Source organism: Brienomyrus brachyistius, chromosome 24 (assembly GCF_023856365.1).
Source record: "Brienomyrus brachyistius isolate T26 chromosome 24, BBRACH_0.4, whole genome shotgun sequence".
NCBI lineage: Eukaryota > Metazoa > Chordata > Actinopteri > Osteoglossiformes > Mormyridae > Brienomyrus > Brienomyrus brachyistius.
Genome location: NC_064556.1, coordinates 2,442,212 through 2,470,193, shown reverse-complemented (window position 1 = coordinate 2,470,193; position 27,982 = coordinate 2,442,212). Strand labels below are relative to the sequence as shown.

Sequence of the window (27,982 nt, the reverse complement as noted above, 5' to 3'; positions counted from 1 at the left end):
TCTGTGTTCTTATACTCTCTGCATCTTGATTTCTAGCAACGTCACAGGGATCCAAAACAAAGAAAGTGAAGCAAAACTGCAGCATTATGGTGCTTCTTACTCCTGCTGTGTGCGGTTCGCTTCCCTGCGGCTGATGCACACCCCGAATCGGTAACACATGGAGGGAATCGACGCTTAAACTCTAGGAGTGCTGATGTTGAGGCGGGATGGATCGAGTTACTTACTGACCTGAAAAGTCCCTGTGATTAACAGGAATGTCTGCTGGGGACAGCAATGTCCACCTGCCGGGGAGTGAACCAACTCAATCGCCTGTTTATTGATCGAAACAAAAGCAAATCCTTCTGCTACCGCCGAAACAAACACACGCAATTACTATTCTAGTCGAGTTACAGGACCGGGTTAAGAGTCAATGCCCTCTTTGGTGCAGTTACTGCGGGACTAACAGAAGGCCTACTTAAGATCTTGTGTTTACTGCAATCACAGGGATCCTCGGGACTCACCATTATGGTTATGGACATTAGTGACAGCATTCATTCAACTACAATATTCTTTAATGACAGAAAGCATCTCCACAGTTTTCTTGCAGCCAAAATTCAAAGTCTTCTTTTTTTTTCTATTACTGGTTGGCAGTCTAGCCAAACAAATATTACTGGCTTGTTTCACAGCGTCAGTTTCAAAGTGGCGTCTTGCCGGGAACCGTTAAAAAACAGCTCTAATACCCCTGGGTCCATTTAGTGCCGTGAGCTAAAAAAAGTAAACAGTGGTTGTCAAGCGGTTGCTAGGGAAAGTGAAGGACACGATCCCCAGGCGTTAACGTGGATCCCAGTGCCTCACGACTGGGCGGCTGTTTTGGAGCCTTAGAAGAACCCTGTGAGTTCCAGTAAGTGAAGGGGGGGGGCTGTAATCCACCTTTCATAGCTGCCTCAGGTTTTAGCTCAGCTTTCTCACTCGCTGGCCCAGGAGAGCCGGACTGCTCTGAACTTTGCTCTGGCCCGGCGGTTGCGTTGCATCCTCGCAAACCGCCCACTCAAGCAGAGAGATGTGCCCCCCACCCCGCCGGCTGCCTCTGACCTCACTCAATGTGTTCCGCGGGGCGCTTTCGGACCTACGTGAGATTCAGACCGAAGATGGAAAGGGAGCCGCGGGCGGGCGTCCTCACCGTACCCATAAAAGGCGTCTCAGGGAGGATTCAGAATTGCTGCCCTGTTTTATTGCCCATAGATGCTGCGTGTGTTTATCACTCGAAGAGTCTCACTGGGTCACCGTAGTTATACTGGTTTCAGTGATGTAACCTGATGGACAAGGCAGTACTATGTGAGAGATTATCTAGAAGATGGATGGATGGTTGTTTATTTCCATTATTGCGAGCACATTGTCCTCTTGGTGATAAGGCTTTCATCTTGCAAATACACTGTCAATGTGTCACCATTTAGGTACGAACAGTGTGACAAGATTCTCTGAAACATATAGTGCAGATTAAAGCACAAGGCACATCCTGCCTGCGTACCTACAATGAGGCACTTAGTAAAGCCGGGATAAAAACAATATTGTGTGGAAGTACTGGCTCAGCCATGGAATGGTGGCCTACTGGTTATTCAGCATTTTGGTCTCGCCGTGTTTAAGGCCTTATACCTTGGGTTCTGCATGTTCTCATTGTGTTTAGGGCCTCACACCTTGGTTCTGCATGTTTTCACTGTGTTTAGTGCCTCACACCTCGGTTCTGCATGTTATCACTGTGTTTAGGGCCTCACACCTCGGCTTCTGCATGTTCTCATTGTGTTTAGGGCCTCACACCTCGGCTTCTGCATGTTCTCATTGTGTTTAGGGCCTCACACCTCGGCTTCTGCATGTTATCATTGTGTTTAGGGCCTGTAAATCTTATGGATGGATGGATGGATGGATGGATAAAAAAGAGCACACTGCATCCATCACACATCATAGACAGGCTTTATTTGCTGATGCACACGAATCTCGTGCCGCTACACACAGCAGCTGATTGACCCTTTACTCTCATCAAAACAAACTTTTCTAAGTAGCTAATTAACCGAGTGGTGCTGAAAAGTTTGATGGATCCCGAGCTTCTCGGAGGATGAGTCAGTGAGCTGCTGCTAATTAGCGGCGTTCCGATGCGTCCGGCGTGCAGCCAGCCAGCTGTTCCCTGTTTTAACAGTCGCCTTGGTGATGAGGCCACGTGGGCGGAGCCTAACCGAGCGCCCATTCTATTTCGTTCAGTTATTTTTTCAGTCTTTTGGAACCCATTACCACATTACTGCTCTTAGGCAGAACCCAAACTATTAGCAGAAGTGTGACCACTTTGTTTTGCAGAACTTCATTTTCCATGGAGCAGAGTGACACAGCAAAAGGTGCTAGGTCCAGAACCCAGAGGACAATGGTTCAAAACCATCCCCTAGGCCTCTGCTATGCCTCTGCTATGCCGCTGCTAGGCTTCTGCTAGCAGACGATTCTAAGTAGACGATTCTGTTTCAGTTTATTGGTTAATCGGTTGATTGATGTATCGATTGATTGGATGGCTAATCATAGGGACCGCGCAGGGGAGTATGTATAGCAAGGTTGCCTCCGGTCTCTGGAGTTAGAGGTTTCAGTCCTGCCACCACTCCCTCTGCAAGGGATTGTGTTATTATTGCGTATGTGAACCTCCAATCTGTGCTCTACCCTAGAAGTCCTTGCCAGGATCCAGTTCTTGACGAATGATTGTATGTAAAAGTCATGTCATAAATACAGTAATAGCTGTGTAGCTATGAAAGTCGCTCATGTAGACGTGCTACATGGAAACACACGTGCACCGCTCTCGATGCAACGGGGACTCCTTCCTCCAGAGCTGTAACCACATTCAGTGCCTGGCCTCATTGCCCTCATCAGGCTTTGCTTCTTTCCCCAAGTCACGTATTTATTATTTAGTATTTGCTGATGCTGGCAACTTAGCCGTCTTTTCGGATTGCCTGATTCCCACACGGTTTCAGTTACTCCATCTCAGCGACCTTGCGCGCGCAGCGCAGTCATGTGTCAATGCATGTCTTGCTTGTACGGCAACGTCATCTTTTTCTGCCGTGTTTCAGTAACACGGCCGTTGGTGTGCATGTGCAGCTGCACGTGCATGCGCGCGTCTTTCTGCATCCTTGCCTGAGTGGCGCGTCTCTCGGTTATTTGGCCCGTTCTGCTGTGCGTTTTTCGCTCCGCGCTTCTCTAATCCTGTCCGTATTCCTATCCCAAAGGAGGTTTTACCGCGCAGATCCGTCTGTTTCATTTCTTGGGAGAAGCTCTGAATGTTATTTATATCACAGTACAGTATCTTTGCTGTCAGAATGGTTTCTCACACATTTGCTGCTGGAAAAACAAACACTATAAAAAAGGAGATGCAAAGATGAGACATTATCCAGTCACATGACAATCAAGGATTTATAATGAGATTCGTGATGTATGGGTGTCAGGGGAGATACTCTCTATGGTGGCATTTCGTGTTGGGAGTGAGACCCCAGCTGAGATCTGTTTTTTAGATCCGACTGAACCATCTGTGAGATTTTTGGGTATTTCTCACAGGTCAGAGGAGGAAGTGTTGCAGTGATGCAGTGTTGCAGTGTTGCAGTGATGGGGATTTCATGTAGGAGAAATGACGGAGAAGGATCTCGACATCTGCCTTTCTCCTCGGGGGCTCACTCTTGTTCTTATTGTGCCCCCCCCCCCAGCTGTGCCCTTCCCCCTGAGCCATCGGCTCACCATGAAGGAGGTGTTCGACTGTGAGGGGAAGCCCCGTGTGGACCTGCTGAAGGCCCACCTGACCAAGGAGGGCCGCGTGGAGGAGGCTGTGGCCCTGCGCATCATCAACGAGGGAGCCGCCATCCTGCGGCAGGAGAAGACCATGCTGGACATTGAGGCCCCGGTCACAGGTAAGCCTGGATAACGCCTGAAATTTAATCACCCAAATGAAACTTTATTGCTGTAATGGTACGATGCCCATCTGTGGTTAGCAGTAAATGCAGAGCATGCTGGGTAATGTTTTCGGAAAGCTGACAGTCGGAAACTGTCATTTATAAAGACATTCGTTTAGATAATGGTTGGAAAATAGATGCATGGATGTTGACAGAAACTGTACTGACTGTGCTTGATCATGTACTGCTAATTTCAGCAGATAACTTCAGTTCCATACATTTAGGGAGTTTGTGCTCTTACATCAGAGACTATGTGCGCAGTGAGCTGGTCGATATGCAGCGCAGACGCGAGTGAGTTTGACCCCGTAAGTCTCTCGCATACAGATTCACACTCGACTCGCTTCATTATCGTACCAACTGTCCTAGTGCCGCTGCTTCTCCGTGCACGATGTGGGATCTAGCGACATTCCGAGTAAGCCTGGAGCAGCTCAACTTAGCAGCAGACATCGCAGATAGTGACAAAGACGCTACCACTGGGAGGCGTAGAGCAGCACCGCTGAAAGTGTGACGTGAACCCGGAAGAAGGAGCCGGGTTTCTCCGGGGAAGACCCAGAAAGCCAGATTTTACCTGCAAAAGCAACTTAAGCAGTCAAGCAACGTGGGAAGATGGGAAGTCACCTTTAACCTCTAGGGGGTCTTTTTTGAAACCTTGATATGAAGAAAAAATGACCACCTCAAGTTAATCACAAATACAATCATATTAAATGTCATTATTGTAGCCTAATTTCAGGTGACCTTTTGCTGGATAAGTTGTATGCAAGATGGAAGGAACGATAGGTGGGATATTCAGACTCAACTTTCCCGCATCGCCTGTGTCTGTAGGGCCATTCTGCTGCCCTTTTGCATCCCGTCCTCTTTCCCATTATTCTTCATTCACGCTGTACTATTTTCCTGCCTTGATGTAGCGCCCCCTGCAGACAGCGCTGTGTAATCCTGCTGCATAAGGACAGGCTAGCAAGAAGGAGCTGCTGTCCTTGGTGCTGAAGCTACTCCGGTCTCCATGCGTATAAGAATCAGTGCAGGGGCCCGGTATCCATGTTCTGCACACAGCTACCTTCCAGGGCATGGGCCCGGTGTCCATGTTCAGCACACAGCTACCTTCCAGGGCAGGGGCCCGGTGTCCGTGTTCAGCACACAGCTACCTTCCAGGGCTGGGGCCCGGTGTCCGTGTTCAGCGCACAACCGTCTTCCAGGGCAGGGGTCCGGTGTCCGTGTTCAGTGCACAGCTGTCTTCCAGGGCAGGGGACCGGTGTCCGTGTTCAGCGCATAGCCGCTGAACCTTCCTGGTTTAAGATGGCCCCTGCCTCTGGTGACAGGAGGTCCCGTGAACGACACATTGCCACTCTTCACCACTTTCCATCGCTCTCTGTCACTCTCTACCGCTCTCTGTCACGTTCCATCGCTCTTTGTCGCTCTCGGCTGCTTTCCGTCGCTTTTTGTCGCTCTCTGTCACTCTCTACCGCTCTCTGTCGCGTTCTATCACTCTTTGTCGCTCTCGGCTGCTTTCCGTCTCTTTCTGACACTCTCTGTCACTCTCTAACACTCTCTGTCGTGTTCCATCGCTCTTTGTCGCTCTCGGCTGCTTTCCGTCGCTTTCCATCGCTCTCTGTCACTCTCTACCGCTCTCTGTCGCGTTCCATCGCTCTTTGTCACTCTCGGCTGCTTTCTGTCTCTTTCTGTCGCTCTCTGTCACTCTCTACCGCTCTCTGTCGCGTTCCATCGCTCTTTGTCGCTCTCGGCTGCTTTCCGTCTCTTTCTGTCGCTCTCTGTCACTCTCTACCGCTCTCTGTCGCGTTCCATCGCTCTTTGTCGCTTTTGGCTGCTTTCTGTCTCTTTCTGTCGCTCTCTGTCACTCTCTACCGCTCTCTGTCACGTTCTATCGCTCTTTGTCGCTCTCAGCTGCTTTCCATCGCTCTCTGTCACTCTCTACTGCTCTCTGTCGCGTTTTATCACTCTTTGTCGCTCTCGGCTGCTTTCCGTCGCTTTCTGTCGCTCTCTGTCACTCTCTACCACTCTCTGTCACGTTCTATTGCTCTTTGTCGCTCTCGGCTGCTTTCCATCTCTTTCTGTCGCTCTCTGTCACTCTCTAACGCTCTCTGTTGTGTTCCATCGCTCTTTGTCGCTCTCGGCTGCTTTCCGTCTCTTTCTGTCGCTCTCTGTCACTCTCTACCACTCTCTGTCACGTTCTATTGCTCTTTGTCGCTCTCGGCTGCTTTCCATCTCTTTCTGTCGCTCTCTGTCACTCTCTACCACTCTCTGTCGCGTTCCATCGCTCTTTGTTGCTCTCGGCTGCTTTCCGTCTCTTTCTGTCGCTCTCTGTCACTCTCTACCGCTCTCTGTCGCGTTCCATCGCTCTTTGTCGCTCTCGGCTGCTTTCCGTCTCTTTCTGTCGTTCTCTGTCACTCTCTACCGCTCTCTGTCGCGTTCTATCGCTCTTTGTCGCTCTCAGCTGCTTTTCGTCTCTTTCTGTCGCTCTCTGTCACTTTCTACCACTCTCTGTCGCGTTCCAGCGCTCTTTGTCGCTCTCGGCTGCTTTCCATCACTCTCTGTCACTCTTTACTGCTCTCTGTCGCGTTCTATCGCTCTTTGTCGCTCTCGGCTGCTTTCCGTCTCTTTCTGTCGCTCTCTACCGCTCTCTGTCGCGTTCTATCGCCCTTTGTCGCTCTTGGCTGTTTTCCATCGCTCTCTGTCACTCTTTACCGCTCTCTGTCGTGTTCCATCGCTCTTTGTCACTCTCGGCTGCTTTCCGTTGCTTTCTGATGCTCTCTGTCACTTTCTGTCTCTCTCTCTGCTGCTATCCATCACTCTCCATCACTCTCTATCGCTCTCTGCCACTCCCCATCACTCTATGTCATTCTTTGTCTTTCTCTGCACACAGAGGTGTCCACATCCACCCATCAGTGCAGCCTTTTGTGGGGACAACAATGGCATATTTCTGCCCCCCCCATCTGCCTATCTGTCTGTCTGCCCATTTATCTGCCTGTCTGTCCATCTGTCTGTCTATCTGCGTGCCTGTCTGTCTGTCAATCTGTCTGTCTGTTCATTTATCTGCCTGTCTGTCTGTCAATCTGTTTGTCTGTCTAACGTCACACACTGTGTGTTGGCAGGCAGGGTAAACAATCCACAGCACTAACAGCGTAGTACTCCAACCCTGTTGGGGGGTGGGGGGCAGTCAGGTGAAGATCGCACAACATTGTACCGCTAGCACTTGTCTGTTCTCTCCCTGCCTGTTTCCCCTTATTCTGTGGTCAAATTGTCTTTTGTGTTCGTTCCTCTCCCCAAAGCCCTAACAAAGCCAGCAATCCTTCCCCCAATTCACCGCATCACAAGGATCTGCTGTCTTCCAGACTGTATTGGGTATTCTGCAGTCCAGGGCGTTCATTTTTATAATGAGCAGTCACCTGTGAGAGAAGTCTTCTCAGGAGGCTACTTCAACAGCCAATGGGCATGGAGATCGTTAGGCACTAGATTTCAGGAGCCAATCGGGTGACCTGTTACATAAGGACTTCGGTAGGGATTGGCGAGTCTCGGGAGTTGTGTCATTTCTAATCTCCATGGTGAGAAGTTATGGGATATTTTTCCAGAAACCCAGCTGCTGGCCACTTGGGGGCAGCGTCAGAGGATATCTTGGCTGCTAGCTGCCCCCCACCCCTGTGTCCACCCCGCAGTGCGTCGGTGACTCGGGGGGGGCACGGCCTGGGGAGGACACGTCGTGCTCGTCTGTACGCCAGCGTGCCGCCATGGAGGGAGGCCAGCACTCGCTTGTGTCACTGCTTATTTTAGCGAGAGGCAGGTCACCATGGCAACAAGAGTTTTCGACTCCACTCTTTCACTGAGAGAGTCTTTGAGTCGAGGAGCAGCAGGCAGCAGAGAGAGATGCACAAACACACAAACACATACACACACACACACACATTTGTATTCATATCTTTGTGGAACTGCCCTTTCATTTCTATAGGAGCAACCATATAACAAGCATAACCCCCCCCCAGCCCTAAGCATAAGTAACCAAGCAAAATATGCAACTTTTGACTATTGTAGTTTTCTTATTGCATTGTGATCCTTGTGGGAACAGAAAAAATGTCCAGTCAATGTAAAAAGTTACAGGATTTTATCACATTAAGGGGAAATCTGGTCCCCACAGTGTAATAATTACAAATAATGCATGCGCACATGCGCACACACACACACACACACACACACACACACACACACGCAAGCACACCATGATACTTAGGTAATTGCGTTGCGAGAAGAAAGATTATGTCATGAGTTTTGTTTTTTGCACACGCCTCTCCGGAAGGTCGTTAATGTCCTGCTGGATTACACTCAGTGCTCGTCAGTCAGACTGACACCTTCCTCACTGGTGCAGGAGTCTTAAGGAGGCTGGTTATTGACCGTGATGAACATCGCCTCCCCCTCATGGCTGCAGTCCATAAGCCACCGTCTTCCTCGTCCCTTGCAGTGTGCGGCGACATCCATGGGCAGTTCTTTGACCTAATGAAGCTGTTCGAGGTGGGGGGGTCGCCAGCCACAACACGGTATCTCTTCCTGGGAGACTACGTGGATCGAGGATACTTCAGCATCGAGGTATGGCGGATGTCTTGCACATCCCTGCCAGGGAGGGCGCTCTTCCGCATGTCTGTGTGTGTCATACACTTCAGCATAGAGGTTTCGCAGGTGCCTTGCACATCCCTGCCAGGGAGGGCGCTCTTCTGGATGTCTGTGTGTGCCATACACTTCAGCATCGAGGTATGATGGATGCCTCGCCCACCTACCACCAGAGAGGGCGCTCTTCTGCATGTCTGTGTGTGCCATACACTTCAGCATCGAGGTATGACGGATGCCTCGCTCACCTACCACCAGAGAGGGCGCTCTTCTGCATGTCTGTGTGTGTCATATACTTCTCTACCCTTCAGAGCAGTTTTTCCCTGAGGATGGAGTTTGAAAACACTGCTTTAGAGATGCACTTAATATACTTCTCTACCCAAATGTAATTTAAGGAAGAAGAGGCAAATTAAGTGATCAGGCAACACAGAAAGATAAGAATTGACCTTTAACCTCTAGGGAACATTTTTGAACCCTTGCTATGGAGCAAGGCAGAGTTACCGCCTCAGGTTAATTCAATCACAGATAAAATCCCAGATGCATATAAATAATAAATTAACCAAGCGAGTCGGCCATATTAGACCTCAGTAAACACTTAAATACACAGACAGGCTTCGTTCCTGGCAGGAAGTGGCTGGTGTTGTCTGAGGCTTACTTCAAAGTGTTGAGCATTTGCCTAGTAAAGATACCATCTTCCCCTAATCACCTGCCCTTAGTCAGCAGTGCCCAAAGAAGTTCTGTAGGGGCTCCTGGCTCCGAGTTGCTCTCTGGAGAGCACAAAACCGGGAAGCATGATGCTGAATGGAGCCGCATACATCCACAGTGCCTCCTTCTGCTGTGTGGAGATCTACCGCACAGGAGTGTATGCAGGGGCGGGACCTCAGGGACATGCCCCATGTCCTGTCACTCGTTGATTCAAAACATATCATTGGCTAATGAGAAGGTTGGCCCCCCTGTATGAATTATAGCCCCTCTTATGCTCCTCACATAAAAAACATCCTAGAATGACCCCTGGTGCTACAGCAGTGATGTCCGGATGAAGAACAGTGAGAGTTCTCAGGCCTAGCTGTCACTTAGGGTCCCTGAGCCATCCCATTCCGGTCTGGTTACACACACCCATGGCATCGGTCTAGGAAATCTGAGATCAGCCTCTTCCTCCCAAGTCCTTTTCTTGAACCTTTCCTGTGGAAATGCTTCATATCAATGGCTACGAGATGTTCAGTGAGCCTCGTAAACAGCTTCTGAGTGCGACAGGAAGTCAGTCAGCCGGTTTCGTAATTGCTTTCCTGTTTAACCTTTTACTGAGATCAAGAAAGACTGTGTGTCTTGTGGTTTAATCTTGGGATCCGTTTCATTTAAAAGTAATCATTGCATTTGTGTTCTCTTCGCAGTGCGTGCTGTACCTCTGGTCGCTGAAAATCCTGTACCCAAAGACACTATTTTTATTGCGAGGAAACCACGAATGTAGACATTTGACAGAGTATTTCACTTTCAAACAAGAATGTAAGTACACCTCCCCCCGCCACCCCTCAGGTTGGTTTAACCCATCTGTGGCGTTTCATCTCCGCAGGCAGTGTAATGCAGTGGATGTACAGGTCGGATCAATGCTCGCTGTAGGTGGGGGTGCACTGGAACAGGAAAATCACTGGCATTTTCAGAATTAGCCTGGGCCTGTTTTTCCTATCATCCCGCCCACTTACCCCCCTGTCCTTTCTTCCCCACCCGTGTAACATCACTGTCTCCTCCCACTCTGTCACCCCCCGCCTTGGCCTCCTGTACCCGCTCGTTCCTCTGCTCTCTCTCTTTATCTCTCTCCCCCTCTCCCTCCTGGGCTCTGACAGGCCCGCTTGCCTCTCACATCTCTTTATCTCCCCCACGTCCTCCCTCTGCCCGTGTTAAAACGTTTCCTCTCGCTCTCTCAGTTGCAGAGGTGCAGAGCGGGCGATCAGCGCGAAATGAGCAGGTTATGGGTTCTGCGGGGGTTAGGAGAGACGACTCTTTGCGCGGAGGGTGTGGGTTCATGACCCTAGAGCTGTTCTGGGACTCTGTGCTGGAGGAGAGCACTTTACCTGAATTGCCCAGCTGTACAAAAGCAGGGGAAAGAATAATAATAACAATAATAATGGCTACCTCACACCTCTAGGGTTAGGGGTTCGATTCCCTCCTTTGTCAGGTGGGTTTCCTCAGGATCCTTTTTCCATCAATCTGAGATCATGCTATTGGCATCTTGAAATCTCCCACAGTTTGGCCTCATTTACTATCCCTTCCTGTTGAGAGTGGCTTTTCTCATCAGGCAGAGCAGGAGACATGTCTGGGTTTGAGTCTTAGAGGCAGCTAAACAAAACTACTCTGCATGCGGGACAGTGTGTCCTGCGACACTCACGCTCTGCATGCGGGACAGTGTGTCCTGCGACACTCACGCTCTGCATGCGGGACAGTGTGTCCTGCGACACTCACGCTCTGTATATGGGACAGTGTGTCCTGCGACACTCACGCTCTGCATGCGGGACAGTGTGTCCTGCGACACTCACGCTCTGTATATGGGACAGTGTGTCCTGCGACACTCATGCTCTGCATGCGGGACAGTGTGTCCTGCGACACTGACGCTCTGCATGCGGGACAGTGTGTCCTGCGACACTCACGCTTTGCATGCAGGACAGCGCATCCTGCAGATGCATCTAGCTGGATTTTGATAGGAAGTTGTGCGATCTGTTAGAAAATCTGCACTGTGATATTTAGACAAGGTCCCCAAACAAATTGGCTCAGGGGGCTGTCCCATCACACATCCCACTGTCCCATCACACATCCCACTGTCCCATCACACATCCCACTGTCCCATCACACATCCCACTGTCCCATCACACATCCCACTGTCCCCTCACACTCCCAGGGAAACCCACTGTTCACACACACATCCCACTGTCTCCTCTCATCCTCAGGAAGGCCCACTGTCCCACTGTCCCCTCACACTCCCAGAGAAGTCCACTGTCCCCTCACACCTCCAAGGAGATCCACTGTCCCCTCACATGTCCCACTGTCTCCTCTCATCCTCAGGGAGGCCCACTGTCCCCTCACACCTCCAAGGAGGCCCACTGTCCCACTGTCCCCTCACACCTCCAAGGAAGCCCCCTCTGTTTATGTCGGGTTCAATGTTCCACCCTCCTCAGTCCAAAGATGGGTGCCCGGGCTGACTGAGCCCCTGAAAATGCTCTTAATGTGAGGTTGCGTGTGTGCTAGCCTGGCATTCCATCCCACTGTCCCATATTCCAGCCTCTCCCTGCCCTGGAGAAGCAGTTATGGTAGATAGCTGGATGAACCGAACGGCTAGAGATTTCTTGTTTTTAATGCTCAGTTTCCATGAACCCTAGGAGCTTAGAGACAATGAAGGGATCATGGTGTGATACCAAGCAGGAGTAGCATCAACTTACCGAAAGCACAAAGTAATCCCCGCGCTAGCTGACGAAAGACAGAAAATACAGTTTTATTTGATTCTATTATTTAACTGCAATACAAAATGACTCCAATGGTGTGAGAGACAAGTCAGTGATGAAAATATCACATTATGGCAGGATTCCCCTTTAATGACAGTTCTGAGCTAGGCAGATGAATGAGGGCTGGGGGGGGGGGGAGCTTTCAAAATGGGACAGCTTTATCACACCGCTGTGAGGCAGCCCCTGAATTTGGATAACTCACTCAGTCCTCACATAATCCAATGAAGAACTTTCGCTAAATTTCCAAAACTCGTAGAAATTTTCTTGAAAATGTATCCCATTTTGAAAGCTCTTTAGTGGTGGGTTTCGTCTGAATTCTCCATGGGACCGTATTTGGACTCTCCCCCCACCCCACGTGGTGTCCCCTAAAGTGCGACCTGTCCCCTGCAGGTAAAATCAAGTATTCCGAGCAGGTGTATGACTCGTGCATGGATGCCTTCGACTGCCTCCCCCTTGCCGCCCTCATGAACCAGCAGTTCCTGTGCGTCCATGGCGGTCTCTCCCCAGAAATCCATACCCTAGATGACATCAAGAAGGTGAATCCTAGCAACGGGTACTGCTGGAAAAAGGCGACGTAGGCAATGTGCAAGTACAGAATGCTTAACTGTAAATTTACAGTGAAAATACAGTAAACTTTATCTTTTCATTTATTTGATGTGTTCTTTAATGCATATTACTAGTATACTTTCGTAAAATTTGACTTGTATTATGGAATGAGTGACGTCCATCGAAAACTGATAGTATATAAATGGATGAAAGCTGCATAAATGTACCATCAGGAAGGTAAATTACAGGAATAACGGTAATAATAATGGCAGTAATAATGTAGCTGGTGGGTGGAGTTGAGCTCCTCCTGTATATGCAGTACATGAGGTAGCATCCGGCCACTAATGTCCCCCCGCTGATGTTCTCCCGCTAACGTCCCCCCGCTGATGTTCTCCCGCTAACGTCCCCCCCGCTAATGTTCTCCCGCTAACGTCCCCCCGCTGATGTTCTCCCGCTAACGTCCCCCCGCTAATGTTCTCCCGCTAAACGTCCCCCCGCTGATGTTCTCCCGCTAACGTCCCCCCGCTGATGTTCTCCCGCTAACGTCCCGCCACTAATGTTCTCACGCTAACGTCCCCCCGCTAATGTTCTCCCGCTAACGTCCCCCCCGCTGATGTTCTCCCGCTAACGTCCTGCCGCTAATGTTCTCACGCTAACGTCCCCCCGCTAATGTTCTCCCGCTAACGTCCCCCCGCTGATGTTCTCACCGCTAACGTCCCGCCACTAATGTTCTCCCGCTAACGTCCCCCCGCTGATGTTCTCCCGCTAACGTCCCGCCACTAATGTTCTCCCACTAACATCCCCCCGCTGATGTTCTCCCGCTAACGTCCCCCCGCTGATGTTCTCCCGCTAACATCCCGCCGCTAATGTTCTCCCGCTAACGTCCCCCCGCTAATGTTCTCCCGTTAACGACCCGCCGCTAATGTTCTCCCGCTAACATCCCGCCGCTTATGCTCTCCCGCTAACGTCCCACCGCTAATGTTCTCCCGCTAACGTCCCCCCCGCTGATGTTCTCCCGCTAATGTCCCGCTGCTAATGTTCTCCCGCTAATGTCCCCCCCGCTAATATTCTCCCACTGGTGGGTGGAGTTGAGCTCCTGCTGTACATGCGGTAGGTGAGGTAGCAACCGGCCGCTAACGTCCCACTGCTATTGTTCTCCCGCTAACGCCCCGCTGCTAATGTCCTCCCGCTAACATCCCACCGCTAATGTTCTAACTGTCCCCCACTGTCATCCCCACTCGGCCAGCTGGACCGGTTCAAGGAACCACCCGCATTTGGGCCCATGTGCGATCTTCTGTGGTCAGACCCGCTGGAGGACTTTGGGAACGAGAAGACCCAGGAGTACTTCAGCCATAACACGGTCAGAGGCTGCTCCTACTTCTACAGGTATGTTAAGCCCGCCCCCTAATTCCACTACAGCTTGATGTTCAGTATGTGGGCTGGGCGGATGGGTAGGACGAGGTAAGACCCAAACAACGACATCTACTAAAGGCTGTGGTAAGTGTGTACGGTCAGTGTCTCTGACACTTTGCTCTCTCGGTGTGGTGCTAAGACTAGAGACACTCCAAAGGGCATATCTGGAGCTGCCTTGTCACACCTACCAGCATGATAGCAAATGACTCACGTTTCTGTGCGAACTGGACAAATGTCTGATGCAGGTGTGGCTAGTGGGGCATGATGTTCGTGCACGTCACCGGCCGGGCTGCTGTCTTTATTTTGTCAAAGACATGCACAATGTCACTGTGATGTTTGGCTTCCCAAGTGATATGCTTCTGTGCTGCATCCACGCGTCCCATCCTGCTCGCTGGAGCTGTCTGTGGAGTGCTATAATAGTGTGCAGATGATACAGTCTCTATCGTGGTGGCTGAACTTGCGATCGGCGTGCCGGTGTGTGTGTGTGTGTGTGTGTGTGTGCGTGTGTGTGTGTGTGTGTGTGCTTGCACAGTATGTATGTTTTCACAGTAAAACAAAAAGCCTATGGATGAGCAATCAGCCCATTGCTCCTTAAGAATAAAAATCTGCCCCATAATGCCATGTATCTGCCCTATAATGCCATGTTTCCACCCCATAATGCCATGTATCGGCCCCATAATGCCATGTATCTACCCCATAATGCTATGTATCTGCCCTATAATGCCATGTTTCCACCCCATAATGCCATGTATCTGACCCATAATGCCATGTATCGGCCCCATAATGCCATGTATCTACCCCATAATGCCATGTATCTGCCCCATAATGCCATGTATCTGCTCCATAATGCCATGTATCGGCCCCATAATGCCATGTATCTACCCCATAATGCCATGTATCTGCTCCATAATGCCATGTATCTGCCCCATAATGCCATGTATCTACCCCATAATGCCATGTATCTTCCCCATAATGCCATGTATCTGCCCCATAATGCCATGTATCTACCCCATAATGCCATGTATCTGCCCCATAATGCCATGTATCTACCCCATAATGCCATGTATCTGCCCCATAATGCCATGTATCTACCCCATAATGCCATGTATCGGCCCCATAATGCCATGTATCTGCTCCATAATGCCATGTATCTGCCCCATAATGCCATGTATCTACCCCATAATGCCATGTATCTGCCCCATAATGCCATGTATCTACCCCATAATGCCATGTATCTTCCCCATAATGCCATGTATCTGCCCCATAATGCCATGTATCTACCCCATAATGCCATGTTCCCACCCGATAATGCCATGTATCTGCCCCATAATGCCATGTATCTACCCCATAATGCCATGTATCTTCCCCATAATGCCATGTATCTGCCCCATAATGCCATGTATCTACCCCATAATGCCATGTTCCCCGCCCCCCATAATGTCATGTATCTACCCCATAATGCCATGTATCTGCCCCATAATGCCATGTATCTGCCCCATAATGCCATGTATCTGACCCATAATGCCATGTATCTGCCCCATAATGCCATGTATCTGCCCCATAATGCCATGTATCTGCCCCATAATGCCATGTATCTACCCCATAATGCCATGTTCCCCGCCCGATAATGCCATGTATCTGCCCCATAACGCCATGTATCTACCCCATAATGCCGTGTTTCCACCCCATAATGCCATATTTCTGCCCAGTGACACTGGCTAAATCTCAGTATGCATACTTGACTGTACTTACTTTATGTTCTCGCCTACCCATTTAACACCACCTTCCATTGCTGAAGACCAATTTCATTACTAAGATCAAAAGACCAGAGGACAGTAAAAATCCCCGGATGTTGGTCTGGCTTCGCCCCAAATTTCATGGATGCCTCATGTGCATCCTTGCCAAATAAGACCAATTCCATAATCCATTGCAGGCTGTTACAAAGGCGGAGGAAGAAGGTGCAAAGCGTAACTGTACTACCTTAATCAGAGCTATATTTCCCTTTTTTTCTGTCAGATAGGATGTTCCTGCTGTTTTTCTTTTTTTTTTTGGCTTGTGAAACTGCGGAACTGAAATGGTTAACACCCCCGTACAGCGATTGATTTCAAGAAATAATTTACAAATGTTTTTAATGTAAACTTTATTTGTGGAAAACAGCATAATCATGCCACAAGTAGTCATTAATTCTCGGCATTTCAATTGTGTGTCAGTTATTATAACATACGACAAAGTTAAGAAAATTACGGCAAGGATAATCAGCTGGCCGTACAGCAAGATGGAGCAGCTGTACCCTATAATACATATCCCTGCCCTATAATACATATCCCTGCCCTATAATACATATCCCTACCATATAATACATATCCCTGCCCTATAATACATATCCCTACCATATAATACATATCCCTGCCCTATAATACATATCCCTGCCCTATAATACATATCCCTGCCCTATAATACATGTCCCTGCCCTATAATACATATCCCTACCCTATAATACATATACCTACCATATAATACATATCCCTACCATATAATACATATCCTTACCCTATAATACATGTCCCTACCCTATAATATATATCCCTGCCCTGTAATATATATCCCTGCCCTATAATACATATCCCTGCCCTATAATATATATCCCTGCCCTATAATACATGTCCCTGCCCTATAATACATATCCCTACCCTATAATACATGTCCCTACCCTATAATATATATCCCTGCCCTATAATACATATCCCTGCCCTATAATATATATCCCTGCCCTATAATACATGTCCCTGCCCTATAATACATATCCCTACCCTATAATACATGTCCCTACCCTATAATATATATCCCTGCCCTATAATACATATCCCTGCCCTATAATATATATCCTTGCCATATAATGCCATGTTGCTCGCAGTGAATACGGAAGACCCCCATTGAGTTAGTAACACACGTTTGAGAAAGTGTGTAAAATACAATCCACTTAATTTGGCAGAATATTCCGCAGAAGAGAGATACACAAGCCAATCACTCGTTCTGTGCGACTGGCTCGTAGGATAGGGCAGCTGAAGCAAAGCTACTCTTTAGCTGCCATTCACTAAGGCGACTCTCCATCAAACCACCATTTTCCTACTTGTTTAACCCGAACGCCTGTGGTCCATCCAGCAGTTGCTGACTGAGGAGGTGCCCTATTACGCCCTATTACGCCCTATTACGCCCTATTACGCCCTATTACGCCCTATTACGCCCTATTACGGTTTAGCGTTTGGACCATGTATCCCATGCGGTGCCCAGACAAGCTTCCCCACCAGTTCCAGCCCCCCCCCCCCCCCCCCCCCACCAAATTTCACCACCCAATTTCACTTTGTGTCGGACATACATGTGTCTGTCTAGGCCAGCTGCCCATCTTGCTAGCGTTTTGGAATCCATGTCTCACATCGGGCCCCTTCCCCATGGAACCACAGCTGCAGAAGTCCGGTTTCCAGCTAGTGGACTTTATCTCGGAGTGATGTGGGCTACCGAAGACAACTAGATTCAGATGGGCGTGTAAACCGGTAGAGATGGAGGGGCAGCACTAAGATTACATGCCCTCTAGTGGTCGGAGGACTTTCGAAACTGTGAAATGAGGAGGCATAATATTAAATTATAAATGAATATTTTTATTCATACTCCTGTCATTTCCATACAGGTGAAAATAAACCCCGCTTTACTTTTGTCTTGGGTCGGTAACAAAAGCTCCATCAGCCCCGTAGTCATGGGACACCGGCGTGTCATCGCCCTCCACGTCTCCTGGAAAGGCTTCCTGCGCCTTCTGCAATCAAAGTGTGGCCTTCACAGGAATAACACGGCTTCACAAGTCAAGCCTCTTAAACGCTGACTGACAGCTCACCCCTGACACAGGCAAGGGCGCCTGGTTTGACCAAATAAAGACGATATTTTAGTTGTAGCATGAAAGGGTTCCAATCTTTTCTTGGGCTAACGTCTCTGGTCTTCAGCTCAGCTGAAGTGCAAAGGGTTTACTTATGTGCCATTCTGTCGATTTCCACTTCGTAAACCATGTTTTTTTTTTTTATGTCGTACCGGAATCGACAGGAACCAGCGTGCCCCTTCCTTTATGCCCGGGGTCTTTGCTGGGACATTGTGGCACATTCATCTCGAGCAGAGGCAGTCTGGAAGAAACACTCCACTTTCTTTAAGGCTTCCCATCAGGAGGCACCCGCTGTGGAGGACAGGCCTAAATTTAACTGCGTAACGCTTCAGTTTTCCTGGCAGGCACTCAAGCAGACACCTATGCTTTGGAAATGGATGCAGGCGCATAGAACATAACAGCTGTGTCCAAATTCAGGGACTCCATCCATTGAGGGCCTTTGTAGGTTGCGTCCTTCAAAGGTTTGTGCAATGAATCTCGGCAAAAGAATTCTAGGGTGCATTTGAAAGAGCCTTCAGAATGGGACGGCCTTGTCACACAGCTGTGACACGTTCACTCTTTGGATGCAGCCTTTGAAGGATTCAGCCCCTGAACTCGGACGCAGCCAAAGAGTTTGCTCTTACCCGCGATCGCGTACAAGTACAACTAACCTGTGTGATGGTACTTTGACATTTCTCAGACATTCTCGATCTGGGAGTTAATGGAAGCATCTTAGATTGAGCGAGTAAGGTGAGAAGGCTAAGGTGATTGAAGATTGAAAGCCCACCCCGAACAGGACAGACACACAGAGGATGGGGCAAGCATGTGGTGTTTTCTTCACATTCAAGGGGTGAAAAGTTTGCCCCCCATTAAATTGTAACGAAAAGCGGAACCCAAACAATTTCTGGTATCGTCTTGACTTGGAAAGCTATCCCAGAATCCCTGGAGGATCTGCGAATGTGGTGTTGCCATGGCGACCGGCTACCTCTGCTTAAATTGGAGTGTGAGTGATAGAGAGGTGGAGAGACCCGGAGAAGGAATGATCAAAGCAGAGCTGGGGAGGCAGGCTTGTGTTGGAGATGGGCTGTCATCTTAAAGCAATCAGCGGAATCACGCGAACACCACCGGGCCTGTTTCCGGTCGCTCCATGACAACACGCTTCAGCAAATATTTCTCCTGCTGTTGGCCCACAAGCAAAGTTCTTTTGGCTTGAAAAAGTGCCAGCATTAAGGAAAGAGAAAGGAGACCAGGGGACAGTGGAATGGAGGTCCGGCTAGCACTCCTGTCCTCGTGTAAGGCACGGTTCACACTCGCACGGTTCACACTCGCACCGTTCACACTCGCACCTACAGCGATACTGGGTATGAATAATGATTAAGCTCAATGGTGTCTTTAGCATGCTGCCCATAGGGACTTTGGCTGCATTGCTGAGATTGTTTACATCCCAATAGGGCATCGTACACCTGTACATTGGGGTTTACCGCAGTGGACGAGAGGGTCGCCTCCCTTCGCCTTTGGGTGGGGGGACGGGTCCTGACTGTTGTTTGCACTTATGCGCCAAAGAGCACTTCAGAATACCCACCGTTTTTGGAGTCTTGGAGTCTTGAAGAGCGCAAGGGGACTCTCTTGTTCTGCTGGGGGACCTCAATGCTCACGTGGGCAGCGACAGTGAGACCTGGAGGGGCGTGATTGGGAGGGACGGCCCCCCCCATTTGAACCCGAGGGTGTTTTGTTATTGTCCATAATGAACACCATGTTCAAGCATAAAGGTGTCCATATGTGCACTTGGCACAAGGACACCCTAGGCCGCAGTTCGATGATCGACTTGGACGTCGTGAGTCGTCTTGGACACTCGGGTGAAGAGAACAGTCAACTGACCACTACCTGGTGGTGGGTTGGCTCCGCTGGAGGGGGAGGAAGCTGGTCAGGCCTGACAGGCCCAAGCGTATAGTGATGGTCTGCTGGGAATGTCTGGCGGAATCCCCTGTTAGGAGGAGCTTCAACTCCTACCTCCAGCAGAACTTCGCCCATGTCCCGGGGGAGACGGGGGACACTGAGTCCGAATGGGCCGTGTTCCGCGCCTCCATTGTGGAGGCGGCTGACCGGAGCTGCGGCCGTAAGGTGGTCGGTGCCTGTCGCGGCGGCAATCCCCGAACCCGCTGGTGGACACCAGTGGTGAGGGATGCCATGGAGCTGAAGAAGGAGTCCTATCGGGCCTTTTTGGCCTGTGGGACTCCAGAGGCAGCTGACGGCTACTGGCAGGCCAGATGGGATGCGGCTTCAGCGGTCGCCAAGGCAAAAACTCTGGTGTGGGTGGAGTTTGGTGAGGCTATGGAGAACGACTCCCGGACGGCTTCGAGGAGATTCTGGTCCACCATCCGGCAGCTCAGGGCGGGAAAGCGGTGCAACATCAACACTGTTTATGGTGGGGATGGTGCGCTGCTGACCTCAATTCGGGATGTTCTGGGTCGGTGGAGGGAATACTTCGAAGGCCTCCTCAATCCCACCCACATGCCTTCCAACAAGGAAGCAGAGTCTGGGGACTTGGGGGTGGACTCCCCTATCTCTGGGGTGGAAGTCGATGAGGTGGTTAAAAAGCTCCTCAGTGGCCGGGCCCCGGGGGTGGATGAGATCCGCCTGGAGTTCCTCAAGGCTCTGGATGCTGTGGAGCTGTCCCGGTTGACACGCACTGAAAGGGATCAGTGAAGGACACACGCAGAATAGTAGTGAACATACCGTACGAGTGTAAATACTGGAGTAAGGAGAGCTAAATAAACGGCATGTCATCCCCTAATTTTTTTGTGCTTGTGTTTCTGCTTGGCACACGTCTGAGGTCCGTCTCTCGCACAGTAGCGGCGTGCGCGCAGTCGTGCGACACCAGCCTGCAAGGCGGCATGAGCTGTGCCGTGTCTTCAGAGGTGCAGAAGTTTGCCACGCCTGAATCGTGCAGTGGTGAACTCCCCCAGCTCCGAATCGTTGTGGAATGCTCAGGAAGAAGGAAACCACACTGCATAATAACCACCACAGTGCACAAAGCAGTGTACTCTATTAACTGTACATACAGTGTATATACTGTATTTTTTTTAAACATGTTTTGCTGCCTAGTGGACAAGAGTGGATACTGCATCCTCCAGTCTTCTTACAGACCTGTGACGCCTGATTTAGTGGATTTTCTAAAGGACAGAAACTACAGAAGCCTTATGTCTAGGTGTCATTTACAATGCTGCTTACATCCATGGTGTTGACTTCCCCTTTTTTTCTTTCAGTTATTCCGCCGTCTGTGAGTTTCTACAGAACAATAACTTACTTTCAGTCATCCGGGCTCACGAAGCACAGGATGCTGGGTAGGTAGCTCCGTCTCACTTGTGACGGTGTGGAACATCCTAAGATAAACCTTCATTTTCTCAGCACTGTTTCAGCGACCACTGTTAGGCTATGTGATGTAACTGCACTGTGTGCAGACCAAAGTGTGCAAAGGACTGTAGGGGTTTTGTGGTCAGAGGTGACACGCGCCCCCTTTCTGCAGGTACCGGATGTACCGGAAGAGCCAGACCACCGGCTTCCCCTCCCTAATCACCATCTTCTCAGCACCCAACTACCTTGATGTTTACAATAACAAAGGTTAGTCTCTTCTTCATGGGACACGCCTCTCCCTCCCTGCCCCTTCATCACCCCCCTCTCCCCTCCCCCCTCCCCGGGTGGCCGGCGATGGTCCCTCTGTCGCCGTCCCCACCCACCGAGACATCGGGGGAGCCTCACTCCAGAGAGACCCACTGTCGTCATGGCGACGGCCTGGGCGTGCATCTCTGGGGAGTGTCTGTAAATGGCGCGGGAGCGGCTGCATGCGAGAAGCAGAAGGATGGGAATGTAGGGTAAAACAGCGGGGGGGACACAGCGCCTGTTAAACACCACCCCCCCCAATCCCCCCCACGACAGACCATTACGTAAATGCTCCAAAGCCGTTAAGTTCACACACTCCCCATCGATGCGAGTGTATAACTTAGGAATAAATAAGTGATTATATCAATATCCAGTTATCTGGTAATTAATGTGGTTTTTTTCTGTTGGGGGTGAGTCATGTGCCAGGGAGCGGTGTGCCCCCCCCAGCCTGTGCTGATGCATGCTGTGTGGGTGACTCATTATCATTCTCTTAGGCTCTTCCGATGACACTCTAGTTGTCCAGGGAGACACGGTCGTGCAACCACCCCCCGCACCTACTGTGTGTGTGTGTGTGTGGGGGGGGGCTGATATAGGCAGAGGGGCATGACCTGCAGGATTTCCGCCATGCGCCTGGCGCCACCTGCAGTTTTGGGATGGCCACTCATCGCCCTTATTTATCTCTCCTTCAGTCATTCACCACTCACTCGTCCTTAAGGTCCTCCCAGCCGTATACGCTTCTGCAGCCCACTCTGAGACCCCCCAGTCGTTTCGTGAATTACTTATTTTCTGCTATTTTCTGATTGGATGATGTGAATCACCTGCAGTCGGCTGAAACAGATGGTCTGCTGGTCTAACATAGCGAACATCCGGGAGAGCTGGGGGTCCCTGGGGTCCACTGGGCCCCCGTCCTGGCTGATCCGCTGTCAGGGCTGAGATGGAAAGGCATGTAACCCTGCAGAGATTATTCTGTCTGATGATACAGCCGTATTATTGTCATTGTAGAATCATCCTTAAAACAACTGGTTCCATACAGCTGGGGAATCCAGCAAGACGTGTGCGAGTCCAGGAATGTGAGCAGCACCGCAGCTGAGGATCTGTCAGGGGGCGGACTACACAGGCCAGGCCATGTGCTGTGGTCGTAGGCCACCTACTGGACGGATGTCTTTATTACAGGCCTCCAAATTTCTGTCTTTTTTTTTTTTTTTTTAAAGAAAAAGTTCTCGAAGTTTTTTTGTACTTTCAGTATGACTCAGTGTTTGTAACATCTGGTTGGTAACATCTGGGAACATTGGGAGACTTGTGGGTTTGAATCCACATTGAGTAATCATAGCACCACCTGCTCCTTAAGCACGGTCATTAACCCCGGCAGCTCCGAGTGAGCTGGACATTGGCTGACTTTGGGATGTTCAAAAAATACTCAATTCTCCCCTGGGGATGAATCAGGTACCTACTGCAGCGTGGGCTGCAAAATGTCCCAAGTAGTCTGAGGTATCCACCTGGCCATGTTTCCCATGTTCTCCTGGAAGTCTTCAGCCAATCAATAAAAAAAATTACAAAATATGTAAATGATTACAAGGGGGGGTATGGCTTATGGTAAATTTTGCCAACCGGAGGGAGTTCCCTTTGCTAAATTTAGCATTACCAAGAACCAAAAAAGGAGGGCTCATTCAATCATTAGGGCAAAGGTGTTCAGGCACCCCCCCCCCTCCGCCCCCCAGCCCCCCCACCATGCGGGTCTTGCTCCCCTGAGTCAAAGCTGGTCCCAGTCCTGAATCGACACGGTGAATGTCATACACAGGTGATTAGGACTCGATGCATATGCCATTCGGGTTCATGCTGTGACATGATGCCGATCTCTCCCCCCCCCCCCCAGCTGCTGTCCTGAAATATGAGAACAACGTCATGAACATCCGCCAGTTTAACTGCTCCCCCCACCCGTACTGGCTGCCCAACTTCATGGACGTTTTCACCTGGTCGCTTCCCTTCGTTGGCGAGAAAGGTTTGGCCGTTGTTTTTTCTCGGTGCTCTTTGTCCTTTTGTGATACAGTTTTTAAAATATCCATTTAAAACATTTTCATAAAACTACCATAAAACTTAAATACTAGAGCTGGTATTTTAGCCATTGTACATATGAATGTGCTGTGGTGAGTGTTTTCAGCCTTGCTGGGTTCATTGTTTGTTTGGTCAGCACACTCATACTACAAAAAGGCCTTGTTATCTATTTGGAACGAATTAGCTCTGCCCTGTCTGCCGAGCCCGATTTAATGAATGGACTGTATGTTGAGCCAATCAGAAATCAGTTCTTTCTTTTTATGCGGACAAGAGCACTTTGAAAATTAATTTGTAAAGTAAGATGATGCCAGCCAAGGTTAACGAGATTACAAAAGAGTGGTGTATTAGTTCATTCATTTGTTGAAGTGAGCAGATAAAGGCTTCAAGACGCCCTCACATGGCAGAAGGAGGGCGAGTCAGTCAGTGTACATGTTCTTTCTCCTGACTGCCTTTGTGTTCTGACTTCTCAGTCACGGAGATGCTGGTCAACGTGCTGAGCATCTGCTCCGATGATGAGCTCATGAACGACGGCGATGAAATCTTCGACGGTAAAAAAGAAGCAATATTTTCAATGTTGACTCTGAATGGGACAGAAAATCAATATATGGTGTCATTACATTTTATTATGAATTTAAAATTTTGATACTTATATTTGAGAATTGTGCTGGTTACTTGAATGCTCACCTGTTTGGCATGAAGATTATTCCCTGAAAATCCTAAGTAAGTATTTCACCCTGCACTGCTGACTCGGGAAACGCCCGGCGTGCCCTCATGTCCGCTCTGCTCGCTTCCTCTCCTGGTTCCTGTGCAGCCAACGCCGCCGCTGCTAGAAAGGAGGTGATTAGGAACAAGATCCGGGCGATTGGGAAGATGGCCAAGATGTTCTCTGTGCTGAGGTGAGCGTCCACCGTCCTCCCGGGGAGCAGAGGTCGCCGTGAAGCCACCTTCGCCGCTGACTCAGTCCCCGCTAGCAGGGATTCGGAATTACCAAACTGTGATGTACTCGGATTGGGTCTTGAAACCCTACATTTTTTGTGTTTTTTTTTTTTTAAGTTATGATTGTGCAATGATGTCTATGAAGAAAAAGTTCTGAATAATATTCATTAATATTGTTCATTAAGGGGTGGCACGATGGTGCAGTGGTTACCACTATTACCTCACACCTCTGGGACCTGGGTTCGAGTCTCTGCCATGTTTCTATGTGTGTGGAGTTTGCATGTTCTCCCCATGTCGTCATCGTCCCACAGTCCAAAAATGCTGAGGTTAATAGTGGTTGTCAGATTGCCTGGGTGCGTGTGTGTGTGTGTGTGGGCCCAGTGATTGGTTGGTGCCCCAACCTGGGTTATTCCCTGCTCATAGGCTCTGGACCACAATCCTGAATAGGAAACACTCTTGTAGAAGATGGATGGATGGATTCATTAAGGATCAGATGAAAACTCAGACTGTTAAACTTTGATAAATGAAGTGTCCTGCATCATCCGGAAAATACTCTCACTCACTGTGCCAGTGGCCCAGTCAGGATCAGCTGGGTTTCATTCAGCCTTACTGGCTGAGGGCTACCAGTGGGTCTCCAGAGGGACAACCTCTGAGTTTAGCTCCATGCCCTTTACTTTCCCTGCTGCCTCCCAGTGACCAAAACAAAGGAGGTCTGTCACATGACTACAGAGGGCTTTACACCTGCTTACATGCTCCTCTGTGCCCCCCCCCCCCCCTCCATGCAGAGAGGAGAGCGAGAACGTCCTGACTCTGAAGGGCTTGACACCTACTGGCATGCTCCCCAGTGGGGTTCTCTCCGGGGGCAAGCAGACACTACAGAGCGGTAAGCATCCGCTTCCCATATCGAGCCTCTGCATCTCGGTCAGGTTGAGCCACTTGGGGTGGCCTCTGCGTGCAGTGTGTGTGTGTGTGTGTGTGTGTGTGTGTGTGTGTGTGTGTGTGTGTGTGTAGCCTGGCTGTGCATGGCCTTCAAGTAACTCCACCCCCCCCCCCTTTATGCTCCTCAGCTACGATCGAGGCCATTGAAGCCATCGAGACTGAACCTGAGGACGGAGAAGGTAAACGTTCGTATGACTCAGGGAGAAACCCCCCAGCGTACCAGTTTAGCTCACCAGAAGGGGCCGATGCCTTTAGGTCTCCCGTGCGAATATGGCGTCAAGCGTGTGACTGTAAAACTGCCGGCGTAGTAACCATGACTTTGCTCCACTGTCTCGGAATAAACAAACCCCGAGGTGCTCAGGTAAGGGTGCGAGGTGACAAGCCAGCACCTCACCAGAGGTGTCTGGGAGCATCTTCTGGTTCAAGGTTCGAGGTTCAAGGTTACTTTATTGCCATCAGCAGCTTCATACCTATACAAAGAGTGATGAAACAACGTTTCTCCATGGCCCCGGTGTAATATATAGTAACATATAGTACAGTTAACGTCACAGTAACAGAGCGTGCAAACAGGCAGTAAATAAAGTTTTGCAGTAGCGAGGAGGTAATGTAAACTGCGTATGATTTGTGCAGTTTCACAAGGCAGTTAGCAGGATTTACTCCAACATAAGACACCACAAAGTGCAGTAATAGAATCAAAGACAATACAATACAAACTATAAATAGACAAATAGACACAATTCCAATTAGTAACGGTGGAGGGACATAAATCATAATGACTGATATTGCACATGATTATCATGTTGATATATTGGTGCTAAGCTGAACTGTATAAAACCACTGCAGCCACAGAATCCAGTGACTGATTAATGTGGGAAAACAAACCTATTTAACAAAATCAATAAACAAAAATTTTTTCAAAAGAATTAAGATGTAATGTTTTCTGCTGGTTTCCTGTTCTGAAAGTAATCCACTAGCGCCCCCTGTTGTTCAGGGTGTGCTGTGCACTTTTTGGACCGCACAATATTACTCTGGTCAGCCTCTTTTGATATTTGAAACGATGACACGAGTAAGACGTTTACTTATGGCATATCGACAGTGACAGGTACATAAAATATCAAATAAAATAACATAAAATATCCTTAATCTACCCCCCAGTGGTACAAAAGTGTTCCTCAGAGTCCATTTAAAAGGCAGAATTACCTACAGCTTAGAGTACAACTGACCCATGAGGGTACAGTCCCAGTGACAAGGAAAGGTACAAACTGGTACCCTTTATTCTGAGAGAGAGTGTGTGTGTGTGTGTGTGTGGTGGGGGGGCACGGGCACCCCCCGAATGTGTTCCTCCTCTGTGCCCCCCTATTCCTAGGATAGGCTCCTGTTACCCCCCCCAAAACCCTGGACTGGAAAAATGTTTCCCAGTATCATAACTAACAATGAGAGGATGTGTATTAAGCTCAAGCCGGGGGGGGGGGCACTAGGGATTCTAGGTCCCCATGAAAGCAAATAATTTTGGCCCTCAAACCCAAACCAATCCAATCGTATTCAAAATTTTTGGGGGCCTTTGGAATCATTCTGCTCCCTCTTTACGGCGCTGAGGGCAGGTGTAACGTTGCATATGGTGTGCCGAGGCATTAAATTATGATAAAAAATAGTAAGGCGTAGATAACAATGGAGAAATTAATTATCAGAAGCGCTGCCATGAAATTTTGCATGAATAGTCAATTCAGATTTTGTAACAGATGCATTACAACTGAGTTTTTATTGGAATATATTATGATGGCTGTATCCTTCCTTATATTAAAAAAAAAAACACTAAACATAGTCTTTACCGCAGTATGTTTTTTTGACACATAATTTGTTTGCGTCTGAAACTGAAAACACGCTTTCAACAATAACAGGCCATTCAACTGTTAAAAATATAAAGCGGCAATGGCTGTGTTATGCTTTGGAATCTAAAACATTCATATAAATATTCGTCTAATTAGACAGGTTTTTGGAATGGCGCTGAAGAGCGGGGGCAGGGAAACCAAACTGAACAGGAACAGAACCATCTGTGCCCCTTCCCTGTGCGCTCTGCTGCACCGCCACCTAGTGGCGAAGCGCTCCGCCGCACTCATAAATCATAATAATAACGGAGGTCTGTGTTTTCAGAACTGTCCAGTCTGTTGAACTCTGCCTTTGCAATTTATAGTTCACTGCTATTGAGGATGTATGTAACTGCGATATTCGTATCTCTAGTCTGCCCTGTTTGGTGACCCTTTCCGGAATCGGAACACGGTACTTCTTAATACGATTAGTTTGATTGCTGTTTATTGCTGATCCCGTGTTCATAAACGCTGCCTCTGAGTGATGCGCCCGCATATCCATAAGTATGCAGGTATCGTGTGTGAAAGTAAAGGAGAGCTTAATGTTCAGGAGCTTAATGTTCAGGCGCAAGCTGACTGCCTCAGTCTACGAGACAGAGGGGCCTCGTGAGCGCGAGGAAA

The 27,982-nt window shown here is 49.2% G+C and overlaps 1 protein-coding gene across 2 annotated transcripts in view; it reads left to right on the top strand.

The window, feature by feature from the left end:
* The window catches only part of ppp3ca (protein phosphatase 3, catalytic subunit, alpha isozyme), a 43,051-nt gene that overhangs the window by 12,273 nt on the left and 2,796 nt on the right, over positions 1-27,982 (top strand). For both annotated transcript variants that reach the window (XM_048995094.1, XM_048995095.1), the window contains exons 2-13: positions 3,705-3,905; positions 8,413-8,537; positions 9,947-10,058; positions 12,437-12,582; positions 13,839-13,978; positions 21,176-21,253; positions 21,436-21,530; positions 23,443-23,568; positions 24,092-24,169; positions 24,433-24,517; positions 25,343-25,440; positions 25,625-25,675. In XM_048995094.1, coding sequence (XP_048851051.1) covers positions 3,705-3,905; positions 8,413-8,537; positions 9,947-10,058; positions 12,437-12,582; positions 13,839-13,978; positions 21,176-21,253; positions 21,436-21,530; positions 23,443-23,568; positions 24,092-24,169; positions 24,433-24,517; positions 25,343-25,440; positions 25,625-25,675 — 1,335 coding nt within the window. The remainder of the gene's footprint in view (positions 1-3,704; positions 3,906-8,412; positions 8,538-9,946; positions 10,059-12,436; positions 12,583-13,838; positions 13,979-21,175; positions 21,254-21,435; positions 21,531-23,442; positions 23,569-24,091; positions 24,170-24,432; positions 24,518-25,342; positions 25,441-25,624; positions 25,676-27,982) is intronic.